We start from the raw sequence: 27,591 nt of genomic DNA on the forward strand, positions 1-27,591 counted from the left end.
ATCCCTGTTCTGATCCCATCGCCTGGGGCAGCAACATCCGGTGCCCATATTCTCCTGAAGGCCTGGTGATATCCCACTCTACCAGGCTGGGATGTGGGGATTAGAGGGAGTGTGGACGAGGGGTCAGAGCATGGGCCTAGACATCTGGAGCTCTGCTGCTGACTCGCTGTGTGACTTTGGCTGAGTTGCTCCCCCCACCTCCCCATGCTCGGTTTCCCCATCTGTGAAATAGGGCTAATGATGGTGGGCTGTGGAACGGCCATGTACTTTCGGGCGTTTGCTACAAAAGAGGAGTAGGGTCTCTTGTTCTGGTGGGAGCCTGGGGGAGCAGCAAGCTCAGCCCCTGAGGCTGGAGGCAGGGGGAGTGCTCAGTAGCGCCCCTCCCTGAAGCTGAATGAGCAGCGCTGTTGTTCTCTAAAGAGAATCATCCCCTTCCCTCGCGCTCATCAGGGAAAGGAAGTTGCTGCGGGGCATGAGGAAGCGGCAAAGGATGGGCAGGAATCTGCAGGGCTCTGAGGGGGAAGCGTGAGAGACAACCCAACCCTCTCTGCCCAGGGCGTCCTAGGGGCAATGCCACCCCAGCCTTGGGGCCCTGCGGGGAAATCCATGTGCCTTGTTTGAACTGCACCCACAATGGGAGACCCTGGGGGGAGATCCAAACCATCACTAAAGATGGCTCTTCTCGTTGGGGAATAGCGGGCTGTGCCAGAAAACAGAGCCCCGGAAAGAAACCAGCATCTCCTGAGTAAATGCTCACCCTAAGGATTGCATCAGGCTTGTCACATTAACAGCTTCCCCCCTGCAAAAAGTCTTGGCCTATCCAGAATGGAGAGGCCTCTCCCAATCAGATTGATCTCTTCTCCCAGAGCCCGAAGGGTTAAACTTTTTTGCCTGGCTTCCCCTGGGGGGAATAAAGGCCTCTCCTGGTCTTGATGTGTCCCCCCAGGACACCAAGGGTTAAACTCTCCCTTTCACCATCACCCCAGTGACGATCAGGGCTGGCTGGAAAACAAAAATTCCGTTCTGCAGAAAAGGGAGAGGTTTGGAGATTTATTTTCTGCATAGGAATGAAAGAAATCTCACGAGACAGAGAGCATCTGTGTCCTCACAATAATCCGGTGGTTCGGGCACTCATGAGGGATGTAAGAGACCTGGGTTCAAGATCCTGCCCTGAGTGGAGGAGAGAGGGGCCTTGAACCTGCGACTCCTGCATCACAGGTGGGCTATTCTGGAGTCTCTCTCTGCTTTGGGGGGTTGATCTCTGCAGTACAGGAGCGGGGACAGGCATCCTCTGAGCTCTCCTCATTCTGCCGGTCCATGAGAGCGTTGATTCATTTGCTGTCCCTGTTGGTGGCTGGGAGAGAAGGGGGTGGGGCAGAGTGACAGGGATTTAGCTGGGATTACAAAACCATCAGCTAGGGGAAGAGGAGATAAAACGCTTGGGAGAGAGAAGGGGATTAATTTTATTTTTATTCCTCGGAGGGTTGGAGTCCTGAACCGGAAGTGAGAGTGGGAGGGCAAGTGAAGGGAGGGGATCTGGATGGGTAGCAGGGCCGTCCCATCTTGGGAAATGATCCAGTCCCGCCCTGGGGGGTTTACCAGGGTCTGAGTGGGATATGGCACATCGGGACAGTTCCCCATCCCTTGGATACAATCCCAGATCTGACCTGGCATGGGGACCTTGTCAGGGTGTGACCAGTGGGGCACAAGGAGCAGGCTGGTCACCGCGGCATTCTCATGACCTGCTCTTTGTAGCCTGGGAGGGCAGTGGGGCCACTAGCATATTTCCCATAGTTGCTCCCCTGTTGTTTGTGCCACATGATATGTCTCCTTGGTAGATGCCATCTTGAGGTGTTGAGCTCCATCTGAGAGGCACTGTGTTGGCTGGGGGATGGGTCTGTTCCAGGGGTTTCCGCGCTTGGGGTCTGAGCAGGGGTTTTGGGTCAGTCTCTTTGTGGATCGGAGCACAGACAGGCCCTATAAGGCCTGGTTTAATCACCAACCAATTGCTCAGCTGCCTTCGTCCTCCAGAGGGAACAGGCTGGAGGTTCACTGGTTATGGTTGGCCTGCTGTAGCTGGAGCAAAGTTCAGCCTCCTAGATGATGAGCATAGCAGTAAAGATCTGAGCAGAGCTGTGTTACTGCCCCCCCCCCCCCCCCAAGGTCCTGTGGAGAGCAAAGCATGTCCCAGGCTGGAGGTTACAATGCCATGGTGCCTGCCGTCAAACAGGGGCTAATCTGGCAGCGGCCTTGGGCTAATGCAGGAATAGTAGCCTCAATACCTTCTTCCAATGACTCTGCAGCCCTCTGGGGAAATCAACCATGATAGCTATTGCAGAATAGCTCCCCACTATTCTGTTCCTGAATAGAGTGCTCACAGGGGGAGCAACTGTACAATAGCGCGGCCTAGTGAGCAGAGCACCGCGACTCAGGAGACCTGGTTTCTAGTCCCAGCTTGGCCACTGGCCAGCTGGGTGACCGTGGGCAAATCACTTCCCCAAGCTGTAAAATGGGGATAATGATCCTGCCCTCTTTGCAAAGTGCTTTGCGACCTATATGTGAAAAGTGTCGGATAAGAGCTAGGGCTGATGATTATTTATCATCATAAATTTCCCACGTAGGGAAGCCCTTAGGGAGTTGACACTCTAGAGTTAACATCCCGATGAGCACAATTTTACCAGGATGTCTCTGGGCTTATGGCCAGAAATGATTCGCTAAGCCAGTCACTCGTTCAGTACAGTGGCACCGACCAAACCTAATGTAACTTTGAGGACTCCGTTCCTGGATGGTATTCCAGCAGTGGGAGGGGATCAGCCCTGTGGGGAGGGGGGGACGACAGACTGCGAGAGGGATGGTGCTGGGAGAGATGCTAGGCCATGCTCCTGGTAGCAGAGGATCCTGTGGGAAGCTTCCTTTTATCCACACCTAGCTAGTTGTTTTGGATGACGTTGATGCCCATGACATTGAGGACACTTTGTGGGCACTCAGCTCTGCAGTGGGCAGGGATCTCTTGGGGGTGGGTAGAGTTTAGATGGGCTCTGGTCAAATATCTGAGAGAACAGCTCTGCCGCTAGCGGAGAATCAAATGGATCCAAATCACTTGACAAATAAAACACTACTAAAAAAACAGCCGTCGGTTACCATGCTGCACCGGGCAGCCACTTGGAGTGAAGAGCCTCATAATCGGAAAGCTGCTTGCAGTGCATCCCAGCAGTTTTATTGAACCTGCGGCTATTAGTACTATTTATCTGTATTACCGAGGTCCTTGGGAGACCTGCTCACGGAGCAGGACCCGTTGTACTAGGTGCTGTACAAATACAGAACAAAACGACAGTCCCTGCCCCAGGTCACTTGCCTTCTCTATATGGGAGAAGAGACAACAGATGGGCACAGACAGGGAAGTACAAGAAAACAATGAGACAGCATTGGTCAGCAGGATGGGCAGTGGTCTGCGCACATCAATGATCTGAGCGTGGTCAGGTTTTCACGGGCATCGCAACAAAGGAGAGTTTTGAAGAGGGCTCTGACTGGGGATGATGAGGCAGAGCTGGAGATGTTTTACGAGGAGCGTCTCCCAAGCACGAGGGGCAGTCTGGGAGAAAGCTCAGAGGTGCCTGTTTGAAATTATAACATGTGGGTGGTGGAAGATGGCCCAAGGGGCCAATTGCAGGTGAGCATCAACAGCTTGATAGCGAATGAGGGATGAGAGGTCGGATGGGGATTGACCGCAAAGGGCCTTGGAAGTGAAGACAAGCAGCTTATGTTTGATGCGATAGAGAAGGGGGAGCCAGAGGAGGGATGCAAAGAGAGGAGGTCAGTGACAGGCTAAGAAAATGATCTTTGCACAACAATACTGTATATTCTTATGTGCAAGGAGGTGGGCTCTTTCTGTTGGCAATCTGCATATACATCTGTAGCTCTTTTTAATATAGCCTTTCCATAACACTTGGAACTCCATAGCAAAGGGAGGCTAGAATCCAGAACTGCAGACTCCAAACTCCTCCCCCCCCCCATGTAACAAGTAGTACACTTTCCTGCCTTCTGCTGTGGAGATTTAAGAAGGAAGCAGAACTTTTTGGGTGATGCCTACAACAGATGGGGTCAGGTTCTTGCTGGTTCAATGGCTGGAGGGGTCAGAAAATTGAAGAGAGGAAAATGTTAAATAGGCCAGGGGAGTGGGGCAAGGTGGGAGGGCAGCAGCTGTCCGTCTGTGCTGTTTGTTACCTGAGGAGACAGCGTCTGTTTGAGTCAAGTGTCCTCCTGTTGGGCCTTGGGTCTCTGTAATGGCTACAGGATCAGCCATGGAGACCCACCAACTGTTGGATAACCAGAGAGAAACCCAGAGCAGGTACTCCTGGGGCAGCCTTTGGGGGCTAAGCTCATCCCTGGGGTAACACCCTGGGATGAACATGGACCTTGGTAGAGCACCGGTGGTGATACACTAGCTGTGGGTAGCTGTTGTGGTGGTGGTGGGGACAGTGTATGAACAGAGGCCAGTGCCTGTGCCCTGGTGAGGGACACTAAGAACTTAGGGCCAGATCCTTAATGGTATTGAGGTGCCTAACTCCCATGGAAACCAACTGGGTTTTAGTACTTCATGATCTCAGGGTAACCCCCTCGCTCCATCCTTTCCTTTACCAGTGGTCTCCACGGTGCCCACAGTGGGCGGCTGCAAAGTGGCCAATGAATGGCCCAACCTTCGGCTGGGTTTCCCTGGCAGGTGGAGCTAGTCCTCGGTGCTGGGGACTCTGCCCAGTCTCAGATCCTCCACTCAGCTCCCAACATATGGCTGCAATTTTTCTTCCTTCACAACGTAACACATGACTAAGCTTCTCTCGCTCCCTGTTAATGACGACAACATACATCCTGGATGCCACTCCTGAGGTTTTCATGATCCTCTCTATGGCAGGAACTAGCTCCAGATGTCTTTCTTGCTCATCTCTTTTGACTGGTTTTTTTTTGTGTTAAAATCTACTCTTGAATTCTTCCCTCCTGCGCCAAACATTATTCTTTTGGTTTTATGGTACCCAGCAGTGTGCTGGTGTAAGCCACCCTGCTTTGAGCCAAGAGCAGGCATCGAACCTAGGACTCTGAGGGTAGAAGCATGAACCTCCACGACTAGGGCTGAAGGAGTAAGTACCTTGGCTAACACTTGTTGCGGATGTCTTTGCCCCTAGTGGCTATACCACATATGAGGTTGACACTCACCTACCTTATAACATTGGCTTAGTGAAACCACTGCTAGAGGATTCTGGTATTTTCATTAACAAGGGGAAAACACATCTTAGTTTTTGACACTCTCATGTCAAAGACTGTGTGTGTGTGCTTACAGAAGGAAGGGGTGAAGGAGTGGGGAATGTTCCCATTTCAACACAAACTTAGGGAATCATAGAATATCAGGGCTGGAAGGGACCTCAGGAGGTCGTCTAGTCCAACCCCCTGCTCAAAGCAGGACCAATCCCCAGTTTTTGCCCCAGATCCCCTAAACGGCCCCCTCAAGGATTGAACTCACAACCCTGGGTTTAGCAGGCCAATGCTCAAACCACTGAGCTATCCCATTTTTGTTTTTTCTGGAAATGTTTCTACTTTGTTCCTTGGGTGGGGGTGGGGGGAAACCTGAGTGTCTCACCTGAATAGCTTAGGGTCTGAAGTCCTTGTACTGGCTTTGGAGCAATCCTTCTCCAGAAAATGTTCTGGAAATAGCTGGCACAAGGTGATATCTGGAGTGTTCCAAAGGCAGAGTAATGTGTTTTCCCCAAGTGTCTCTGTGAGCCCTGGGGACACACAGGTAGGGGGCAGGATCTAGTGATGCCATACAGACCAAGGTCATCTCAATCTCCCCTTCTGCTGGTGATAGGATTTTAACTGGAGGTTCCCCCAGAATCCCCTCCATCACATTACTCTGCTGGGCTCTTTACAGAACAAACAGAAAAATGGTCACGGCCATGAGGCATTAGCAATCAAACTCCAGGCCCTGCAATAGGATCTAGGAAAGCAGAACTCAAGTTGGGGGGGATCTAGAGCCTCAAAGGTATTTAGGTGCCCAACTCCCATTGATTTCAGTGGGAGTTAGGTGCTTAAATACTGTTAAGGATCTGCGCCTAGGACTCTGCGCAGGCTTAAAAGAAGAGAGGAAGGATGGTCTGGGCTGGGAACTGGGGGACCCAGAGTCAGTTCTTGGCTTCCCCAGACCTTGGGCAAGTCATTTGCACTCTGTGCTACAGTTCTGCCTCTGGAACAAACCTCACAGGGGTGCTGGGAGGTTAAAGAGGTAAGTCCCTTAGATTAAGGTCAGCTATGTGATTCCTTTGGGGGGGATCATAGAATATCAGGGTTGGAAGGGACCTCAGGAGGTCATCTAGTCCAACACCCTGCTCAAAGCAGGACCAATCCCCAACTAAATCCCAGCCAGGGCTTTGTCAAGCCTGACCTTAAAAACTTCTAAGGAAGGAGATTCCACCACCTCCCTAGGTAACAGAGTAACAGCCGTGTTAGTCTGTATTAGCAAAAAGAAAGGAGTACTTGTGGCACCTTAGAGACTAACCAATTTTGAGCATATATATATATGCTCAAATAAATTGGTTAGTCTCTAAGGTGCCACAAGTACTCCTTTCTTTTTGCTCCCTAGGTAACGCAGTCCAGTGTTTCACCACCCTCCTGGTGAAAAAGTATTTCCTAATATCCAACCTAAACCTTCCCCGCTGCAACTTGAGACCATTACTCCTCGTTCTGTCATCAGCTACCACTGAGAACAGTCTAGATCCATCCTCTTTGGAACCCCCTTTCAGGTATTGAAAGCAGCTATCAAATTGCCCCTCATTCTTCTCTTCCGCAGACTAAACAATCCCAGTTCCCTCAGCCTCTCCTCATAAGTCATGTGTTCCATGTCCCCTAATCATTTTTGTTGCCCTCCGCTGGACGTTTTCCAATTTTTTCACATCCTTCTTGTAGTGTGGGGCCAAAACTGGACACAATACTCCAGATGAGGCCTCACTAATGTCGAATAGAGGGGAACGATCATGTCCCTTGATCTGCTGGCAATGCCCCTCCATATACATCCCAAAATGCCATTGGCCTTCTTGGCAACAAGGGCACACTGTTGACTCATATCCAGCTTCTCGTCCACTGTAACCCCTAGGGATCAGGGCCTAACTGTGATTGTGACCTGATGAGTGGCGTTAACAAGGAGATACAACAATAAGCTCTTGGGGTGACTCAGTTTAGGTCGGTGCCAATCGTTCTCTGCAAGGGATGTCCCCTCAAACTGGCTGTTAGAACAGCAGCTGCAGGAAGGAGTTGGGGAGATACGGAGATCCAGCTGTATTTCCTGTTAAAACTGCCCCCTCTCTTCTTAGCAGCATGCAGGACTCTCACAGCTACAGATGTTTCTTGTTTTCAGGCAGTTGCTTAAATGGTCTCCCTTTGTATTACACAATGTTGTTGTTGCAGCCGGGTGGGACCCAGAATACTGGAGAGAGAAGGTGGGTGAGGTAATAGCTTTTATTGGGCCAACTTCTGTTGGTGAGAGAGACAAGCTTCCCAGAGCTCTTCGAAAGCTTCTCTCTCTCATCAACAGAAGTTGGCCCAATAAAACATTATCTCACCTACGTTATCTCCCTCTTTGTATTGGCAGGGCTAGGTGCAACACAGACTGCTGTCTCCTGTCTGAATTTATCAGCATTCCTCAGTTCTGCCCTGCAGCAGGCGCTGCTATCCCAGTCCTGGGCTCCCCATACACAGCTCTGCTGGTGCCCCTCAAACCCAACCCATGGCCCACTGCTATCCCAGCCCTGGGCTCCCCTTGTGCTGGTTACCCTGCTATCCCAGTCCTGGGCTCCCCACACCAATCAATGCCTCTCCTCCCCAGTCAATGCCCATCTGTCCCAACCCACTGCCGCCTGCTATCCCAGCCCCAGGCTCCTCACACAGCTCTGCTGGTGCCCCTCAATCCTAGCCTGCAGCCCCCTGCTAGCCCAGTCATTCTTCCCTCCACCCTACCCCAGCTCTGCAGATGCCCCTGAATCCTGACTCCTTGCCCTGCTCCGTTAGGGAGTTGTCTGAGAAGTGGCTGTTCCCTGGTTTCGAGTGACTCCGTGCAAGGATCAGCCCCAAACCAGCAGCTGGGTTTTTATCCCTCATGCCTATCCCCTGCCTTTCCTCTCCACTCCTCAAGATGGTGTCAGGCTGGAGGGCTCCCCCGCTGCCCCCTTCTTTCTCTGGCTCTGCAGAGCACCTTGGGAGGGTGTAATGCAATTAAACAAGGAATCCAGCCATCTGGTCCTGGCTTTCGTCAGGCCCTGTGGGAAGGAGGGGGATGGTCATCTGTCCCTTAAACCAAGAGCTGGGGGTGGTGATGGGTGTACGGGGGAGTTGGTGGGCGGCACCGAGTTGCCCTTTAAATGGGGGAAGTGGCAGAACCAGTTGGCAGTGGGGTGAATCTCTGTGTGTGGCTTAGGGGAGTAGCTGTCCCTTCAGATCCAGTGGGAGGGTCACCCACATGGGGAGCCTGTCTTGGGGAGTCGCTGTCCCTTTAAAGCAGGAAGAGCTGGGCTGAGGGGCCCCAGGTGAAGCCAGTAGGGGTACATGGGTGAGGGACAGCTTCTGCATGCTCCTGAGCAGGCAGCCCCCCTCTCCTCGCCAGCAATCCGTTAATACCTTCGCTGTGTGTGTCTGGAACCAGATGTGAGATTAGCTCTGCTGCTCAGGAATGCAGATGGCTAAACAGCCTTTCCCCATGTGCACGAAACACCCCTCTCGGGCACCTTGCCTGCTGAGCCTCCAAAGAGCCCTCCTCTGGGCAGGAACCCTCCCCCTCTGCAGCATCCTTGCCCCAGCATCTCATGCTTCCCCTGCGGCAACCGAGCAGGGTTTGTTTGAAACCTCTTGGCAGCTGCAGGGAGCGCACAGCTCCGGGGCTCGAGGATGTGGGAGAGAGCAGGAGCCTCTTACTTCTAGGTCACTGGATCCTATCTAGCCCCAGGTCAAGAGTGACTAGAAACTGCTAGAATCAGAGACATTCCAGCTGGAAAATACCCTTCCTGCCATATTTTAGCTGGCTGTGTCCATTGGGCCCATCTCGACCTTTCCTAGTGCTCGGCTCCGTCTAATTTTAGATGTCCCGAGAGTCAGGGCTCCCATCGTTCCCCTTGGGAATCAATTTCAGAGTCCCCCATCAGGGAGGTTCTCTGACATTCATTCCCAATGTTCCTTTTCTTGCTTTCATCCCCTTAGATCTAGTTATGATTCCTCTCTCTCACTGGCATTTACATCCTTCAGATGTTTACAGCCTGTCCACCATCACCGTGCCTTCCACATCTCATAGTCAAGCTGTATGTAACACCACACCCTTGTGTGTGATAGGTGTATCAGCTGAGGGGATTGAGCCTGGGTCCTGGATCTTCACACTTGCACCTCTGGGTGTCTGAGCCAAAAGATCCACCTCTGTTAGCCAAGGCTGTAGCAAAGTGGGTGCATGTTACATGTACATATTCGTGTCTCAATCTTTCCTTGTTGCGCCGCACCTCCAGCCCCCTGAACATCTGTAAAGTGAAGTTACAAGGGGGTTGTGCAGGGCTCAGATACTACAGCGATGAGAGCTAGGTTGCTAATGCTGCAGCTTTTAAGGATTAATACTGTGGCTCCTTCTGTGGATGGCCTGGTCAGACATCCTTGACCGCTGGCTGATGGCTGCTAAGGATCCCCTCTTTGCGCCATCCTCGCAGGTCACCTGGGTTATACAGATGACCTGGGACAGATGGAGGGGAGTTGTCGTCCTACTATGAAGCCTCAAGTCCTGTGCTCTGGCTGTGGTGGAGGCTCAGAAAGCTTTCTTCTCTGACTCCACCCCAGGCCCCAGCCAATGGTTGACATCCAGGTAAATCTGAGCCACCTCCTCTTGGATCCGGGGTCAACAGCAGCAACTGCCCTCCAGTGTAAGGAAACGCTCAGAATGGATGGATCTGTGGTAGCGCAGCCACATCAGGAGACAAGCGCAGCATTTGGTTGAATTCCAGTCGGTTTTCCTCCCTGAGGCTGTGGCAGAGCAGTATCCTATAACCTGTGAGGTGGCCCCGTCTCTGTCACATGCAGCAAAAACAACTGGGGATCTACTGGGGGTCATTAATGGCACGGGTCATCTGTGCCTCTGTGGAAGAGGACAAGGAGCCATGTTCCCATAAACAGGGAGCAAGGCTGTTGCTTAGTAAAACACCTTTACCATCTTGGTCCTTAAGCTTTTTTTATGGGAGTATGGGGAGAGGGGACTATTGAGAAGAAGTGCCAGAATTGCTATGGTGATGTGGTGGAGGGTTCAGACTGCTTTGTGCCTCTTGGTCTGGTTTGTTGGCCTAGAGACACTCAGAGGCAAGCACAAATTTCCCTGATTGGTTCCTTGATGATGGACAGAGGTGAGGCGTTCATAGAATCATAGGACTGGAAGGGACCTTTAGAGGTCATTTAGTCCAGTCCCCTGCGCTCATGGCAGGACTAACTATTATCTAGACCATCCCTGATGGGTTTGTCTAACTGTCTTTTAAAAATCCCCAATGAGTGAGATTCTACAACCTCCCTAGGCAATTTATTCCAGTGCTTAATTACCCTGACTGTTAGGAAGTTTTTCCTAATGTCCAACCTAAACCTCCCTTGCTGCAATTTAAGCCCATTGCTTCTTGTCCAATCCTCAAGAGATTAACAAGAATAACTTTTCTCCCTCCTCCTTGAAGCAACCTTTTAGGTACTTGAAAACTGTTATCATGTCCTCATAGGTCATGTTTTCTAGACCTTTAAATGTTTTTATTGCTCTTTTCTGGACTTTCTCCAATTTGTCCACAACTTTCCTGAAGTGTGGCACCCAGAACTAGACACAGAGCCTCAACTAGAGTACTGTCAGTACGGAGTAGAATGGAAGAATTGCTTCTTGTGTTTTGCTTACAATACTCCTGCTAATATATCCCAGAATGATGTTTGCTTGTTTTGCAACAGGGTTACATCTTTGACTCATATTTAGCTTATGGTCCACTATGACACCCAGGTCGCTTTCCACAGTACTCCTTCCTAGGCAGTCATTTCTCATTTTGTATGTGTGCAACTGATTGTTCCTTCCTAAATGGAGTACTTTGCATTTGTCCTTATTGAATTTCATCCTATTTACTTCAGACTGTTTCTCCAGTTTGTCCAGATCATTTTGAATTTTAATCCTATCCTCCAAAGCACTTGCAACCCTTCCCAGTTTGGTATCATCCACATAGAGGGTACTCTCTATGCCATTATCTAAATCATCGATGAAAATATTGAACACAACCAGACCCAGAACTTATCCCTGCAGGACCCCACTCGATATGCCCTTCCAGCTTGACTGTGAACCACTGATAATTACTCTCCGGGAATGGTTTTCCAACCAGTTATGCACTACCTTATAGTAGCTCCATCTAGGTTGTATTTCCCTAGTTTCATGTTGATCCCTGTGGAGCTGGGCCTTCCCTCCCCCACAGACCGCAGCCAGCATTGGTGGAGTTGTTTGGATGGCTGTTTCTTCCTCTTAGGGAGATCTCAGAGGGTGATACTGAAGGGTCCCTCATGTGTGGTTCCTCTTGCTCCACACATTGGGAAGGCTGCTAGGAAGGACTGCTACATTTTAGGTTGCTGTGCTGTCATTGTGCTGATGACCCTCTCCTCTGCGGCTCAGCAGACTCCAATCATGTTGGCTCTAACTTCCCAGTGCCTGGCTGAGATGGCTAACGCTTAGTCTGGGCAAGATGAAAGTGATGCTGGTTGCTGGTGAAAGGAACCATCTAGAGAACTTACAGGGGTGATAGTCTCACTCTGTACTGCACTGCTCTGCAAGTGAGATTCACACCCTATAGAGTCTCGGGTGGCAGGAGTGCCTTCAACCTCTGCATTTGGCTAGGACTCTGCAAACTGCCCTCTCTGATGTGGAGCTCCCTGCAGTCAGTGATGCCTTGGGAACCTCTCTCTGATCACTGCACTGAGCACAACCTGGAGCTGTCTTTGGAGGCCATGTGTGAGCTTCAGCTAGGGCAGAAGGCAGTTGCTCATTTAGTGAGCAATGCAGATGGTACAGGGTGTATCCCCTGCTCTGTGTAGATGATGCTAGCTTTTGACTTGCCTCCAGGTGCAATTCAAGGGGTTGACTTTGATCTCCAACCCTGTATGCTGTGGATCCTGGCTGAGTGAGAGAGCTCCTTTGCTGATGCGTTGTGTCAGCAGCTGAGATCAGAGGGCTGTTTCTGCTGATGGTACCTAGATATGCATGTAAGGAGTACTTGAGGCAGATCCTGGGGTGGGGTGGGTTATCCCATCATGCATTGCCCCACATCAGTCATTGGTGCATGTTACAAAGCTATTTACATTAGTGCATAGTGGGTCTAATAGGTCAATGGATCTGAGTGGAAGAGCTGGATTCTGTTCTCACTAACATCAGAGTGAGTTTGGAATAACTGCATTGATTTCATTGGCGTTACCCTGGATTTTCCCTGGTGGAAATTGATTGGAAGCAGCATGGCTGGCTACGTAAGCAGCAGGACACGGGAAAGCCAGACCCCTTCAGCAGACACTGGACATTTGCTTACCCAAAACAGACTGACTTTGTTGACCTCCAGAGAATGTCCTAAGGCCAGTGTGCTTGTAACCTGGGCTCGCTCCTGAGATGGGCTGACAGAGCAGGTGGGGCTGAAGGGCAGGTGGTTTAGCTGACGTTGTGATGATGTGAAGGGCTGTTGCATCATTGCTGTGGGCTGGGAGAAAACACTGTCTTAACCATAAAATAATCCTATTTCTGCTCTGATTGGGAGGGGAGTGTGGTGAGGGCCACTTCCGCCCAGGGAAATTTAAAATAGGGGCCAGACCCCTTCACTATGAACCCTGCCTTTTTACTAGCTACCTACAATACATCTTCTACCTCCTCCACTCCCTCTTTACCGTCCCACCCCAAATTCCTGGTGCCTCTTCACCACATCCCCATTAGCAGCAGTAACTGTTTCCACAAAGCTCCTGGACTTCTGGGTCCCCAAGTGTGGCTGGGGCTGCTGGGCTGGGATTCGGATCGCAGTCCCACCAGGGTAAATCGGGAGTGTCTCCAATGAAGTCATGCAGTTACTCCAGATTAATCCCATGTGCCTGGCACTGAGTCGCCTTCTGATGGCTGGTATTTTTAGTAGCCCATATGAAATGAGTTGGTCTTTCCTCTGTCTTGTCCCTAGAGGACAAAGTACAAAACCAGTGGCTTCCACTAGCACTAGCTGGCTCCCTTGTCATCGGTCTCAGCAGAGATCCCACAAATTGATAGGCCATGGAGGCTGAGCTCCCCACTTCCCCTAAGTGGGGTCCCTCTAGATCTGGGCTGAGGCACGCTGTGGGGGAAGTCTGCAGAGCCACCACTCGTGATGCACCGGTTGTGGGGAGGAACCAAAGATAGCTGTCTCCAGGGGGTCAGTCTGGGACCCAGTCCCAACACAGATGTTACTGAAAAGCCCCCTGATGTTTGAATACTTGTTGTGGCCGCCGCAGGAGGAAGAGAGGGAAGCATCTCCAGGAAGGATGATCCTTCACTTTAGATTAGTTTGATGGATCCCAATCTTTTCCAGGCCAGGACCCACCCTCCTCATTGTTCTGAGTGAGGGTGACTCCCAGAGTCGCATGCTTGGCTTCCCAATGGTGCTGCATTGGCATGGTGGCTGCTGGGTGTAGGGAGTGGAAATCGGGGCACTGGTGAGATGGCCTTTTGCACCCAGGGGGTAGGCCATGAGGGGTTTCTCCTATGTGCCGGGAAACCTGGTGTGGGTGTGCTGGCTCTGGGTAGGTCCCCTAACCCTCTCACTGGCCTTGCCCTCCCTTACAGAAGCAGGACCAGGATGACGATGCCGACGATGTGGAGATCGCTATCGAGAACGCGGGGTTCATGGACGAGTTCTTCTCCGAGGTGAGGAGGAGGCGTGGCCCTGGGATGGGTCTCTGCCTCGTTTACATTGACAGTGTCCCTTCTCCGGGGGGGAGGGAGCAAGGCGGGCTGGCAGAGCTCCTTTGCCTGGGGAGCTCTTGGGGCTAGAGATCCCCTCTCCTTTGGTGAACAACTGTGGTTCAGTGGATAGGGCACAGATCTGGGTGCTTCTCCCAGATCGGCCACTGGCTGGCTTGGTGACCTTGAGCAAATCGTTTCCCCTCCCACACTTTGTCTGTCTTGCCTATTTAGACTGTGAGATGTTTGGGGCAGGGACTGTCTCTAAATGTGTCTGTACAGTCCCTAGCACCCTATGGCCTTGATAGCAGTTCAGTGCTACTGTAATACAACTAATAGTGATCTCCTCTTGTGATTTAGATTGAAGAAACCCGACAAAATATTGAGAAAATTGCAGAGAATGTGGAGGGGGCGAAAAAGCTGTACAGTATCATCCTGTCCGCCCCCATCCCTGAGCAAAGTAAGTCTGAGCTTCCTCCTGGGCCTGAACAAGAATGAACAGGTCACCTGCCTGGGATGGGTCAGTCCAGCTGTGGGGTGGAGGGTGGATTTCAGCCGTGGTGATGGTGGGGCAGCAGGTGCTCTCCTGGTGGCCTTGCTGGTCAGGGTCCCCAGCTAGTGCTGACTGGGTTTCATTGCTTGTGCTTTTGCAGAGACGAAAGACGACCTGGAGCAGCTCACGGCAGAGATCAAGAAAATAGCCAACAGCATCCGAAACAAGCTTAAGAGTAAGAGACTTATTTCTCCCCCCAGCCCTGGGCGGGCTGTTTTGGAGCCTTCTTTTACTGAAGAGCCCTTCCTCGAGCCAACCATCCCATCAGCACCCATCCATTGCCCATCATCTTTCCTCCTCCTCAGGACTGCCTTTTCCTCCCTGCACCCCGCTGGGACTGCTTCTTGGAAATGACCCTTCCTTGCTAAGAGCTTTTCTCCCCCTAGTGGGGCACTGGCTGCAGGGATGATTGCTGGGACCTTTGGACCTTAATGCACAGGTCTCTACTGCTTGCATTAAAAGACCCACCTCTGTTAGTCCAGCCTGTAGCAGGCTCATCAACCTCTGTGGCTCAGACACCACTAGTGGGGACAGAGTGCCATGCAGAGTGGGCGTGGCTGTATCCTGTGCCTCCTAGTGCCTGGATAGGAAGGGGGTGGAGAAGGCCGAACCTGCAGACTTGGCTATGGAGGGGTGGGGGGCAGTAAGAGATTGAGCCCCTTTCTTAAGGGAAGAGGAGAACTCGAAGTTCGTTGGGTAGGGAGGCTGAGACATGATTTAATTGGGGATTGGTCCTGCTTTGAGCAGGGGGTTGGACTAGATGACCTCCTGAGGTCCCTTTCAACCCTGATATTCTATGAGACTGTACAGCTGCTCCAGCCCCACCATTATTTCATCACACTTGCCCATGTCCCCAGGCATGGAGCGGAGCATCGAGCAGGATGAGGTCCAGTCGTCGGCGGATCTGCGGATACGGAAATCCCAGGTGAGCAGGGCACTCCCTCGTTCTCACACTGCGAACCCTGTATTGACCTGCCCCTAGCCATGAATGGGTCCCAGAGGGAGCAGGCTGCACCCATAGAGAGCCCTGGTGGGGAGGGGACAAAGGTAGCGTCCGAGATGGCAGACTGTACCAGAGTCCTGTGTGAGAAATGATACATTACAGAGAACAAAATGTGCAGTACATGGATCTTTGGCTTCATCTGAGGATCTCTAAGTGGAGGGCTCCTCAGTCCAACAGACAAAGGCAGAACTAGATCCAATATCTGGAAGTTGATTTTGCACAAATTCAGACCAGAAATAAGATGCAAATTCTGTATTAGGAGGGTAATTAACCATTAGAATGAATTTATCTAGGGCGGAGATGAATTCTACAGCCCTGCACTTCTAGGAGTCTGTTGTTCAAAGTCAAGACCAGATGTTCTTCCAAACAATCTGCTCTAGCTTACCCAGAAGTTCTGGGCTTCATGGAGGATTCATTTTCTGGCCTGTTATACAGGTTGAACTAGATATAGCGCTTAAGGTCTGAAGGAATTAAGAGCACTATCCAGAGCATTATTATCCCTTTCATACAGATGGGTAAACTGAGGCACAGGCAAGTGACCGCATTTCTCAATGCTGCAATGGGTGCTCCTGTCGGAACCAGCCAGGCTGTGTTTGGGGAAAGGGGAGGGTAAGGAGGAGAGGGTATGGAGAGCAGGTAGGCTGTGCTGTGGTCAGATAGCCATCTGCTTGGGGAGCTATCCCAGCTGGAGAGGCAGTGCCCGTGAGCCCACATTATCACAATACAGATCATACAGTGAACTGCTTGTCTCCCCCTTTCATTCTCCCCAGCATTCTGTTCTCTCCCGGAAGTTTGTTGATGTGATGACCAAGTACAACGAGGCACAGGTCGACTTCCGGGAACGTAGCAAAGGGCGGATCCAGCGGCAGCTCGAGATCAGTATGTACCCTCCCTGCTCTGGGGACATAGCCCACAGGCAGCATGTAGCCAGGGCCTGACCCTCCTCCCCAGCCCAAAGGGTGGTTGGATTCATTGCCCACAGGAATGGAAACTACTCCACTCCAGTTTGTGCACCTGAGTTACTGCAGAGACCATAATTAGGGCCCTAGCAAATTCACAGCTGTGAAAGACGCATCATGGACTGTGAAATCTAGTCTCCCCTGTGAAATCTCATCTTTTGTGTACTTTTTGCTATACTATACAGTGTTTCTCAAACTGGGGGTTCTGGCCCAAAAGGGGGGTGCAAGACTCTTGTAGGGGGGTCACAGTATTGCCACCCTTACTTCTGTGCTGCCTTCAGAGCTGGATTGCCGGAGAGCGGCCGCTGGGCTACCAGCTCTGAAGGCAGTGCTGCAACCAGCAGCAGTGCAGAAGTAAGGGGTGTGTGTGTGTGTGTGGGGGGGGGGGGCAGTGTTGGTCACTTTTTGGGAGGGGATGTCATTATGGGCTTTTTATATTTTGCTGTTTTTAAATACATATTTGTTTTGTTACAACATTGAAATTTATTATTTAAATATCTGACACTGAGAAATTCAAGATTTAAAAAAATGCGATGACTGTGAAATTTACAAAAATGGATTATGAATTTGGGAGAGCCCTAACCATAATCCTCCCCATGATGCCCTCCCACCTGGGGTGTCTGTGTCCCCTGCTGGGAAGTGTGGGTCTGGGCAGCTGTGGGATTCCTCCCAGCTGTGTGTGTGTCTGAATGTGGGGGAGGTTTAGAATCTGGGCTTGGAAGGCGTATCTCCGTTTGGAGGCCAGAGGGATTCACACAAACACACCTGTCAATGAGAGCAGCCAAAGTGAATCTTTTCACCCCCCCACAAGCCCTGCTAGTTCCGCCATTCATGCCCAGGGATTTGGTCTGATCTCTCCTCTCTTTCTCCCGTGATAAAGCTGGGAAGAATACGACGGATGAGGAGCTGGAGGAGATGCTAGAGAGTGGAAACCCCTCAATATTCACATCTGGGGTGAGGACGCAGTGGGGACTGGGAGGAGATGGGGGAATGGAGGTGCATGAAGAGGGGGGACCTTGGAGCATACGATGGTATAATAGTACCTAGCTCTTACACAGCACCTTCATCAGTAGGTCTCAAAGCACTTATAGGATGGGATATCTAGGGGGAGACACTGGGATAGGGGGTAAGCAGTGGGAATTTGGGGGGATGGGCAACAAGTGTGGGTGTCAGGATTATGGGTGGTGGGGAGTAGGGTGACTCTGAGCAGTGGGAATGGCAGGGTGTTGGCTCACAGCTCCTTAGCATTACCTGGGTTTGTGCGGGGTGGTAACTGACCCTGCCCGGCTCTGTTCCAGATCATGGATTCACAGATTTCGAAGCAGGCGCTGAGCGAGATCGAGGGGCGGCACAAGGACATCGTGCGGCTCGAGAGCAGCATCAAGGAGCTTCACGACATGTTCGTGGACATCGCCATGCTGGTGGAAAACCAGGTAACTGGGCAGAACAACCAATGAGGGGGTGGGGCGCTCTGGAGGGATAAGGACTGAGTGACTGAGCAAGGGGGACAGGAAGGGGTAACCTAGCAACCAGGGTCAGGGAACAGAATAACCATGTAACCTGGGGCAGGGAACAGGGTAACCAAGCAACTAAAGGCGGGGCTCTCAAGGGGTAAGGACAGGGTAACCAAGCAATCAGGGGCAGGGAACAGGGTAACTGAGCAACCGGGATGAAGGTGACAGCTGTGTAACAGGAGGGGAAGCGAGGTAAGCCTTGGTAACTGAGTAACCATGGGAGGAGACAGCATGATAACCATGTAACCTGGGAGTAGGGGGGAAAAAAAGGATTGTACAAGACTGGGCAGGGTGAAAACCATGTAACCAAGCAATGCAGAGATGGGGGAAATGGAGGGACTGGGAATTGAAATGGGTAACTAAGCAACTGAACACCGGTGCCTTCTAGCAGCCAGGGATTTTCTGATGGTGGTACCTCGGATGCAGGAGCTGGGTGGGAGTGAGTTTGCGATCTTGGTGACGTGGCTGATGTCATGGAGACCCAGAGGCCTGCTGCCCTGTCTCAGTGCCTAGCTTTCCTCTGACCCCACAGAGCTCCTGCAGGCGGGGCCCACTCCCTGCTCTGTGTGTCCCTGGGGAAAAGCCCCCCATTTCACTCTCCTGATACCCCTGCATTGTGGAATGCAGCCACCTCTCTCACTGCAATTTAGGCATCAGTGTCAATCTCTCTGAGGCCCCCTTTCTGTTTTCTACCCACAATGCAATGCCGAGGAGGTGGCATGCGAGTCGGGGAATGGTGAGTATGCCCCTTTCCTGTCGTCAGCCCCAGGGAGAGGCGGTGGATTGACCCTGAAGCCCTACAACCCAATAGCGACCCTTCTGTGCCCAGGAGAAGGGTGGTGGTGGTGGGAATGACTGCCTTGCTCACCTGAGCAGAGGGGGAGACCTCCAAGGGCAGGGCTGGGATCTCATGATGGGAGGAGCATGTTCATGGTGGGAGGTGATGCTGGGGTCTCACGGAGGGGCTGCATTGTATCTTCACTGCACAGTTAACCCTAGTGATTGGCACCCCGGTCTGAGCCCCTGCATGAGCATCCCCACTGCAAAGCCTTACCGAATTAGTGTGTCCCCACTGTGTCTGTACTTACCTCTGTGTGCTTGGAGACATACCCCTGGGCCTTTGTGCTGGGACACTCTAGGATTCTTTCCCAGGTAGTTGCAGGAGATCTTGTTTGTCCTTCATGGGGCATTCTGGGAAGGGCATTGGAGGACTATCAGCACATGAGTAACTTTTTTTCCTGGCATCGTCACTGCCCAGTGGGGTAGGTTGCAGCCTGAGTTAAACCAGAGCTAGGCTCTAACGTGCCTCCCTGAGCCGAGTCAGCTAGCCCAGGCTTAACACACCTCCAAACCCAGGTCTGAGAGTTCTGTGCATGGCTGGTAGGAGGGGTTGGGCTAAACCTGGGTGTCGGCCCAGGCTAACTGTGCAGTGTAGATATACCGTGCGTGCCCCAGGTCAGTGTGTGTTTTAGATGTCTGAGTTTCCTCTCTTCCTGCTCCCCTGACAGGGCGGGGTCCTAGATAACATAGAGCTGAACATGATGCATACGGTAGACCACGTAGAGAGAGCGCGCGATGAGACCAAAAAGGCTCTGGTATACAAGAAAAAGGCGCACAAGGTGAGTCCCCCGAGCCCCAATCTGTGCCCAGGCCCCCTCGCTGGCTCTCTTGCTCTCTTCTGCCTCCCTGCCACTTCCGCCGCTCTCTGCCGCTCCCGCCATCTCTCTCTTCCTCCGCAAGGGAGCCATGATCGACCGCATAGAGACCAACATGGACCAGTCGGTGGGCTTTGTGGAACGGGCCGTGGCTGACACCAAAAAGGCTGTGAAATACCAGAGCGAGGCCAGAAGGGTGAGAACAACCAATCACAACCCCATCCCGTCTCCATCTCCTGCCAATCAGTGGCCCCGTCTCACCCTTCTCAGATGCCATCCAATCTTCAATCATCCCACCAACCAAAACCCCACCTAGTCTCCCATCCCACCAGTCACAGTCCCCCATCCAACCTCCACTCACCAGTCAAAGCCCCCATCTTGCCCTCCTCAGATCCATCCAATCATGACCCATCCCACAAACCGAAGCCCCACCCATCACCTCAACACCACCAACCACAGCTCCCTGTCCAGTCCCCATGCATGCCAATCAAAGGTTCCCATCTCACTCTTCTGTCACCCATCCAACCATGACCCATCCCATCAACCAAAGCCCCACTGCATCCAGCCCCCACCCACCAGTCAAAGTCCTTTTCCCATTCCACCCCCTCAGACCTCACCCCCCTTCTCCCCAAATCTTCAGTCTCCTCCAGTGATCCTCCTCCATCCCACCCTTGTCTGACCTCGCTGGTCTCCATCCCTCCACCCCGTCCCTGTTCCAGCCCCCTCCCTGTCGGGAAAGGACCAATGGCTCTCAAAGGTATTATGATTTCCAGGTGAGTAAGCCACCTGAATACTTTTTTGAGCACCTGGGCCAATGGGTCTGGCTGGTAAAGGTCCAGAGCAAATCCAGGGGCCCTGGTGACCCCTTGGTTTCTCAGTAATATTTCCCCATCCCTTGCTCCAGCTTCCTGTGCTCTTCTTTCACAGCCTTCTCCTCCTACTCCCCCACTTCTCCCCACAGCCCAGCCACTGAGCCTCTCCATGTACGACGTGCCATGCTACATCCCTCTCTGAGGTAACTGCTTGGGCTGTCTCCCTGCTTCACTTTGCTCGCTCCGGACTCCTCCTCCTTCTTCTCTGTATGTCTTGATAAATGTGGTTATGAGCCAGGCTCGGTCCCCAGAGCTCCTGCACTGTTCCCTAAAGTGTCTCCAAGTGGGGGAGGCTGGGAACTTCCCCATAGCCCACACCTCTACACCATTACCTATAGCTCCCCCTGCTGGCAGGAGTTAGTGCTGGAGTAACTTGAGCTCCCCCTGCTGGGAGAGGCTGGGGCTGGAGTAGCAGGGAGCTCCCCCACAGCCAGCGCTCCTGCCTGGCTATCTACAGCACCCCCTGCTGGGAGTAGCTGGGAGTACCTCTCTGCTCATCATTCCCCATAGTATCCCCAATTGAGGGAGGCTAGGATTGGAGTAGCTGTGTGCTCCCAGTGCCTTTATGCCATTTCCTGCAGCATCCCTTGCTGGAGAAGGCTGGGACTGGATTAAATAAAGAGGGGGACAAAAATTCAGAAGCCTAGAAATGCGGATGGTCTGATTTTTGTCTGAAAGATTCTGGTGGGGAATATTTTTGAGGTGTTAAAAAAAAATTGCTATGCTGCCTTAAAGGGGTGGCTGAAATCAGTCCTCTGCAGTTCTGAAATAACTCTCTCTTAAAGGGACATGTGTAGGGGGAGCCATATCTGTTGTTTCTTATTTGCTGTTGCATTGCTGTTTATGGTTTATCCTTTTTTTTTTGTCCCCTCCTCCAGAAAATGATAATTATCATTGTGGTAGTGGTTGTCTTGCTCGGAATAATAGCTCTGATTATTGGACTTTCCGTAGGGCTCAAGTAAAGCTAGCCCCCTGAACTGTAAGTAGTGTGGGGAATGTGGGGGTTTCCTGGGGCGCTGGCTTGGTGGGGCGGCAGTCGAGCAAAGGTGGTGGAGTGACTTGAACTTGCTTGCTTGCCCAGGAGAGTTCAGAAGCTCTCTGAGCTAGGTGTGTATTGGTGGGTGCCTTGGATGTCGGGTGGGTTTTGCTCCTCATACCTGGAGACTACAGGAGATCAACCCTGCATTGGGCCAGAAATAAAATGTATTCTCACTTGTCAGTTGGATCTATCCTGAGTGTTGTATTCACAACCTTGTCTGTACATTGGGTTCTGTGCTCTGGGTTCTTGCCGCTGGCTTTGGGTTCTAGACTCTAGACACTGTGCTTTGTGTTCTGGGCTATGTGGGTTCTGTGCTGTGAGCTCTTGGTTATGGTTTTGGGTTCTAGACTGGCTTCTGTGCTTTTGGTTCTGGCTTCAGGTTCTAGACTATGTGGTGTACTTTGGGTTCTAGCCTCTGGGCTCTGTGCTTTGGGCTGTAGATTCTTGGCTTTAGCTTTGGGCTCTGTGCTTTGCAGCTGAGCTTTGCATTCAATCTCTTACATTTTTAACTCTTGCCTCGGCACTGAGGATGTGGCAGGCGAGAGGGTGTTTGCAGAAGAGGAGACGGTGTAAGGAGCATGACTTGGGAAGCGGGTGGCATGATTTCTCAAGATTCTAGAGTGGGGAGGATAGTTCTGTGGATGCGGCGCAAGTGAAGGCAGCTGCTAGAGTCTGCTGCAAAGCAGGTGCATGTGCTGTTCTTACAGGGCTCACTCACACCTCTCTGCAGACTCAGAGTGTGCAGGGTAGGCCGCTGTGCACAAAGGGATCTGAAGGGTTAATTCTGGTCTGCTCTCCATTCCTTGCCTTGTGGGGGAGGGCGGGAGAGGGGTGATTCCACCCCTGAGTCACCAAAACCAGACCCCCCTCAGATTGTGCAGATAATCAAAATAGGGGTGTGATGTTGCTTGGCCCTTCCTGGGGTGGGAGGTTTGAATGTTTCCCCGGGCTTGACCAAGGAGCTTGGGCTAATTGTCGGGGGGAGGGAAATGTGGCATTTACCAAACACCACCCACCTGTGACACCAAAATCAGGGAACTGTGCCAGTCTGTGACCCTCCCTCCCCATTCTCCGATGAGCCATGACACACAGCTAACAAAACAGCCATTTAATTGACCTTCACAAGCGGGGCAGTTCACACTTCTGTGAGTTGTTCCAGGCTCCCTCCGCTCACTTACACTTGGGTCACAGCTTTGCAATTTCTTTTACAAGCAGAACAGCTAGAGACTCGCTTTTTATTTTAAATGAAAGCTGAGTCTCTGGGGAGCAAGGTAGTGGTTTTGGAGACCTCATCATGCAGGATATGGGTGCATATGCTGGCTGTTTCTGAGCCCCACAGTGGGGTCATCGGCCCATCTGCAGAGATCGTTTCCCCATCTCTAGCTGTCTGGGCCCAGGATCTGTTAGTGTTTAGATGTCAGTGATTATGTTTTAATATTGGCCTGCCCTCACATATGTAAATTGATTTCTCCCTTGTTCCTTCAATTTCTCCAGACACTCCTGATCTTGGTGGTGAACTTTTTCCCTCGTGATCCTCCTCGTGTCCCACATGCCGGCCTCCCGCTCCCCCTGCCTTCCCTGGACCTGCTAATCACAGTCTGCCTTCTGGGCTCTGCTGTGAATCATTTCCCTTTCGGGTGGAGCTTTTCCCAATAGCACTTCCTGGGAGAGCTGCCGGCCCATTCATCAGCTAGCTGACGCATCCCTCCTGGAGGATCTGAGCTTGCTTCACCATGTCCAGGAGGTAACTGTCTCCTGCACCACTGATGCACTTGAGAGAAGCCGTCATCAAGTCTTCCTCTTCTCCCCTCCTCTCCGAGTCCACAACCACCAACCCCAGTTCCTCCTCCTGATGTCACTTCCTCTTTTGGTCAAATTTTGTTTCCTGGCAGGATTCCCACCAATGGTAGCAGAGCCTTAAAGGAATGTCCAGGACTGTGTTTCCTACCTCACTGGCCTGTCTTGTTCTCATCTTTCTTAGGGGGAATTTTTTTAATTGTTTAAAATCTTTATTGAGGGAGGCCAGGGAATGTAAGAACTACCCCTCTGAATTGCTGCAGCCAGGACAGAGAGTGAGAGATCAGGGCTCAGGAGCTCACCTGGGTTGGCCATGTGGCATATCGGATGCTAATTGAGGCTGGACTCTGAAGTGCTCCCAGGACCTGCCAACCCTAAGGAGAGTGAGCAGCTGGGCCTGATCTTGAGTCTCCTGTGTAGCAATGCCCTAAACCTATAGCACCGGAATCCGCAGCACTCCCAAGCCATGTTGACACCAGGATTAACAAGGGACATAGGTCAAACCAGCAGGCACAGACTTGGCAGCATCCTCAACTTTGCCAACCTCAGAATTAGGGACGGGATGTGGAAGCAAAGCAGAGCAGAACATGCGGGCACTGACCTCAGTGCACTGTGGGGGACGGGTGACAGGGCTGGGACTGAAACGCGGGTCTGCGGCAGAGCACCGGGATGCACGAGCACTCTGAGCTCTGTGCAGAGTAAGAGCCCAGTGGAACACGGGCACTTCTCTTGTTAATCCCTTCCTGAGAGGCAGGTGCCTGTGTACGGAAGGAGGGACCTGCAAGCTCTGTCTCCTGTGATCCCTGTTTGCTAAGGACTGGGAGGAATCTAAACCTCTGTTTGCTTTGAAGTGTGAACCTTTACGACTGGAGTTTCCACCTACTTGTTTGTTCTAAGCAGCAAAAATAATCAGGTTGGCTTCTGGCACGCAACTGAAAGCCCAGGCTCTGATACTCCCTGTGTTTGGTTTGCATGGCCGGGGGCTCTTGGAAACTTTTAGGTTGAGTGACATATTCTGTTAAATGGTGATCAGTGACTCCTGGGCCGTGAATCTTAGCACTGACCTTGTCTGATCCTTGCTGGGGGGTTCTCCTTTGGTTGTGGGACCAGCTGCCCACCCCTGCTGGGGATATAATTTGTCTGTCTGTCTGTCTGTCTGTCTGTCTGCGCATGTATGTTTAATGGTCTGTTTACTCAGGGCTTGCATTTCATGGATGTTTTAAATGTGCCTGGATCAGGAGTCCTTGTGTGTATTTATTATTCTTACCAGCCAGTCCCTGAATGTCTGCATCTGTCACAGAAATCAGGGTGGCCTGTTTTTACCGGTGTGATGTGGGTTTGGGTGTGATCCAGCTGAGTTGGGCATGGCCAACAGCTGTAGCTATATGACAGCCGTTTCATGGCCTCAGTGGGAAACAGGGATTAGCATCTTGGGCCCCGTTCCCAGTGGACAGATTTCTGGATTGCAGAAATGCCATCACATCAGTCGGGCTCCTTGCTTGGAAGCCTCAGTAGAGAAGCTAAGAACTGAATCAGTGGTGGTCTTCCCAGGGCAGAGCGGTGAGGGAAACCTACCCATGCTGTGCCTGCTCTGAGGATAAACAGAGGCCCAAGGGCTATACTAAATCCACTTGACAAACGTCCTCTCCCCTTGTTGAAGAATAAGGGGTGACAGCCCTTGTTAATTGGGATGGGGGATTCTTGTCCGTGAAGGGAGCCAAACTCCTTGCCCAGCAGCATCTGGCTGGTCCAGGTGCACACCTCCACCCCCACCATCCTTCCTGGTGTGCTAGGGGCTGCACATCTCTCTCAGATCCACTCACTCTCCTGATGTAAGACTGCACTTGGCCAGTACCCCTTGGTGAACAGACGGAGCTGGGAGGAAGTTCCCATTTGTCTTCCTCTTCTCTAGGTCTTGATGTCTGTGATTTTTCTAGGTGGTGGGTATGGAGCATGCTGCCCGGGCAAGGTTGCCATTGCAGCTCTGAGATGCCCCTGAAACTCCCCAGAGCTCTGTAGACAGGGGAAATGTCATTGTCTCACCAAGTGAGGGTACTGGCGCGCGCGCGTGTGTGTTTTTAAACTTTGATTTTTTTAATTTAAAAAAGTAAATAAATGAATTTATATTTGATCACAAACAGCTCTCGCCTGTGTTGTTGTTCCCTGCATGAGCTGTCATAGCCTGAATACAACATCCAGCTATGGCTACACTAGCTGTTCTTGATTGGTTCAAGGCTGGGAGGCAGGGGTGCTGTCTCCTTGGCCTGCGTCCCTCATGGTAGAGAGAGACCGGACTTGGCTGAAATGAATGGTAGTAATAACTTGTAACTAGCTCTGATCCTCCGTAGGTCTCAAAACGAGGTTGGTATCACAACCCACATTTTACAGATGGGGAAATTGAGGCACGGACAGGGGAAGTGACTTGCCCAAGGTCACCCAGTGGCTGAGCCTGGAATAGAGCCTAGGGCTCCTGAGTCCCAGTCCAGTGCTCTAGCCACTAGGCCACCCTCCTCCCAGTGTAAAGGAGACTTTATTAGCAGGGCTGCCAGACACAAACTGATGCTGTGGTTCTCTCTGGCTCACCAGCTCCCAGCCTGAGTAATGCAGCCTGTGCTGCCCAATGCACTGCACAGGGGCCAAGTCCTGGCCTGGAAAAGACTGCTCCATGCAAACATTGGGATACACCAGTTCAGAATGCTCCTGGCTGGAATCTGTCACTCTGCTCGGCCTTAGCCCTGCCCCAATTATCCAACCCACAGCAAGAGTCAAGGCTGAGTAAAGCAACCGATGGGGAAAGGCGGTATATACAGTGATAGCACCATGTAGAATTAAATAGCCCCACGACAGCAGCACTGCCTTGGGGATGAGACTGGGACTTTGAGCCTCCAGTGCTGGGCTGAGAACTGCTTTCACTTGACTCACTGACATGTAAAGAGACAGCTCCTCTTTCAGAATAGCAGCAGTGACCAGGTTTGGCTGCAAAGGAAGGAGCTTTGTTTATAATCGCCATGCCACCTGGCTCTGCTGATGAACCTTGGGGAGGTGAAAGGGTGAGAGAACCCCACCCACCCAGGCTGGCCTGTTTCAAGTCTCCAGACGGGCCTCTCCTCTCCTCTCCACTTCACCCACCTGGATCAGAAAACTTGGCTGGGGTTTCTCCTCTTCTGCTGTGCCGTATCCAGTGCCTCTGGTAAGATGAGATAATGGGTGTTGTCTTTTTCCTTGGGGGCATGACATTCTGCATGGCTGTATGCGTGGGGCAGGCTAGTTCCTATTTATCTAGCTATTCACGTGGCCCCATAATGATAACGTCTGAGCACGTGGCTGGGGCTTGCTTTTTCTGCATGGCTCGTGAGTTGAGGAGAAGCGAAATGAGCTCATTAAGCGATCATTTCCCATCAAGGCCACCAGCACCAAGGATAAAACATTTTTCTGTCCTCTGTGAAAGAAAAGCCCTACTCCCTCCCTCCACATCTCCGTTCTACTACCCATGGATCCCTTTCCTCTTTTCCAGCCCAAAGCGATGGACCCCCCTTCCTCTGCTCTTTGTGACACATGGAGGATGGGTGACCCTTCCCTCTCCTCTTCCCTCACTTCCATTTATAGTTCACTGTAAGCCCGCTGCACACGCTGTTTGTTGTTTACATTTCTCTCTCTCGCCGAGCAGAAGAAGATCATGATCATGATCTGTTGCATCATCCTGGCCATCATCCTGGCTTCCACCATTGGGGGCATCTTCGCCTGAGTGCCCATCTCCTGCCCCCCGCCCACCACAGGTGAGCCAGGTACATCAGTGTGATGGGTCAGCAAGGTGGGACCTGGAGTTTGGTTCAGTCAGTATTTGTACTTCTGGGTTGTGTTCCCTGTGCTGTGATTGCTTTGTGCCCTTATTCTGGATGGGGGAAAGAGTGGTAGATTGGCAGCCTGCTAGGTGTCTAGCTGCTGTATTCAGCAGCACTGCATCTAATGCTTGAGGTATCTCTGACATGCCACAACTGATCAGAGGCACAGTAGGGTGCTGGGTCAGATCAGAGAGCAGCAGGGGAGTTCTCACCCCATGAGGAGAAAAAGAAAAGTTGAGCGTGCAGGAAGTGCAATTCAGGAACATCACTGCCAAGCCTAAGGGATGATCAAGGGGACAATGTCAAAAAGAACGAGGGATGGTAGGTTACTGACAGAAAAGGGGACCATCAGGTAGATGGAACTGCAAGATTCATCTATTCTTCC

General features: G+C 51.8%; 1 protein-coding gene across 8 annotated transcripts in view; it reads left to right on the plus strand.

Annotated features, from left to right (window-relative positions):
- Positions 1–27,591, plus strand: part of STX3 (syntaxin 3) — a 31,939-nt gene that overhangs the window by 3,048 nt on the left and 1,300 nt on the right. For 2 of the 8 annotated variants that reach the window (XM_074954607.1, XM_074954606.1), the window contains 9 exons: positions 13,856–13,936; positions 14,333–14,432; positions 14,626–14,700; positions 15,383–15,450; positions 16,299–16,407; positions 17,368–17,441; positions 17,786–17,920; positions 19,742–19,852; positions 23,062–25,502. In XM_074954607.1, coding sequence (XP_074810708.1) covers positions 13,856–13,936; positions 14,333–14,432; positions 14,626–14,700; positions 15,383–15,450; positions 16,299–16,407; positions 17,368–17,441; positions 17,786–17,920; positions 19,742–19,852; positions 23,062–23,223 — 915 coding nt within the window. In that variant the 3' untranslated portion in view covers positions 23,224–25,502. The other 6 variants (XM_074954610.1, XR_012639811.1, XM_074954611.1 and 3 more) reach the window with 6 other exon arrangements.

Source organism: Natator depressus, chromosome 6 (genome assembly GCF_965152275.1).
Source record: "Natator depressus isolate rNatDep1 chromosome 6, rNatDep2.hap1, whole genome shotgun sequence".
Taxonomy (NCBI): Eukaryota; Metazoa; Chordata; order Testudines; family Cheloniidae; genus Natator; species Natator depressus.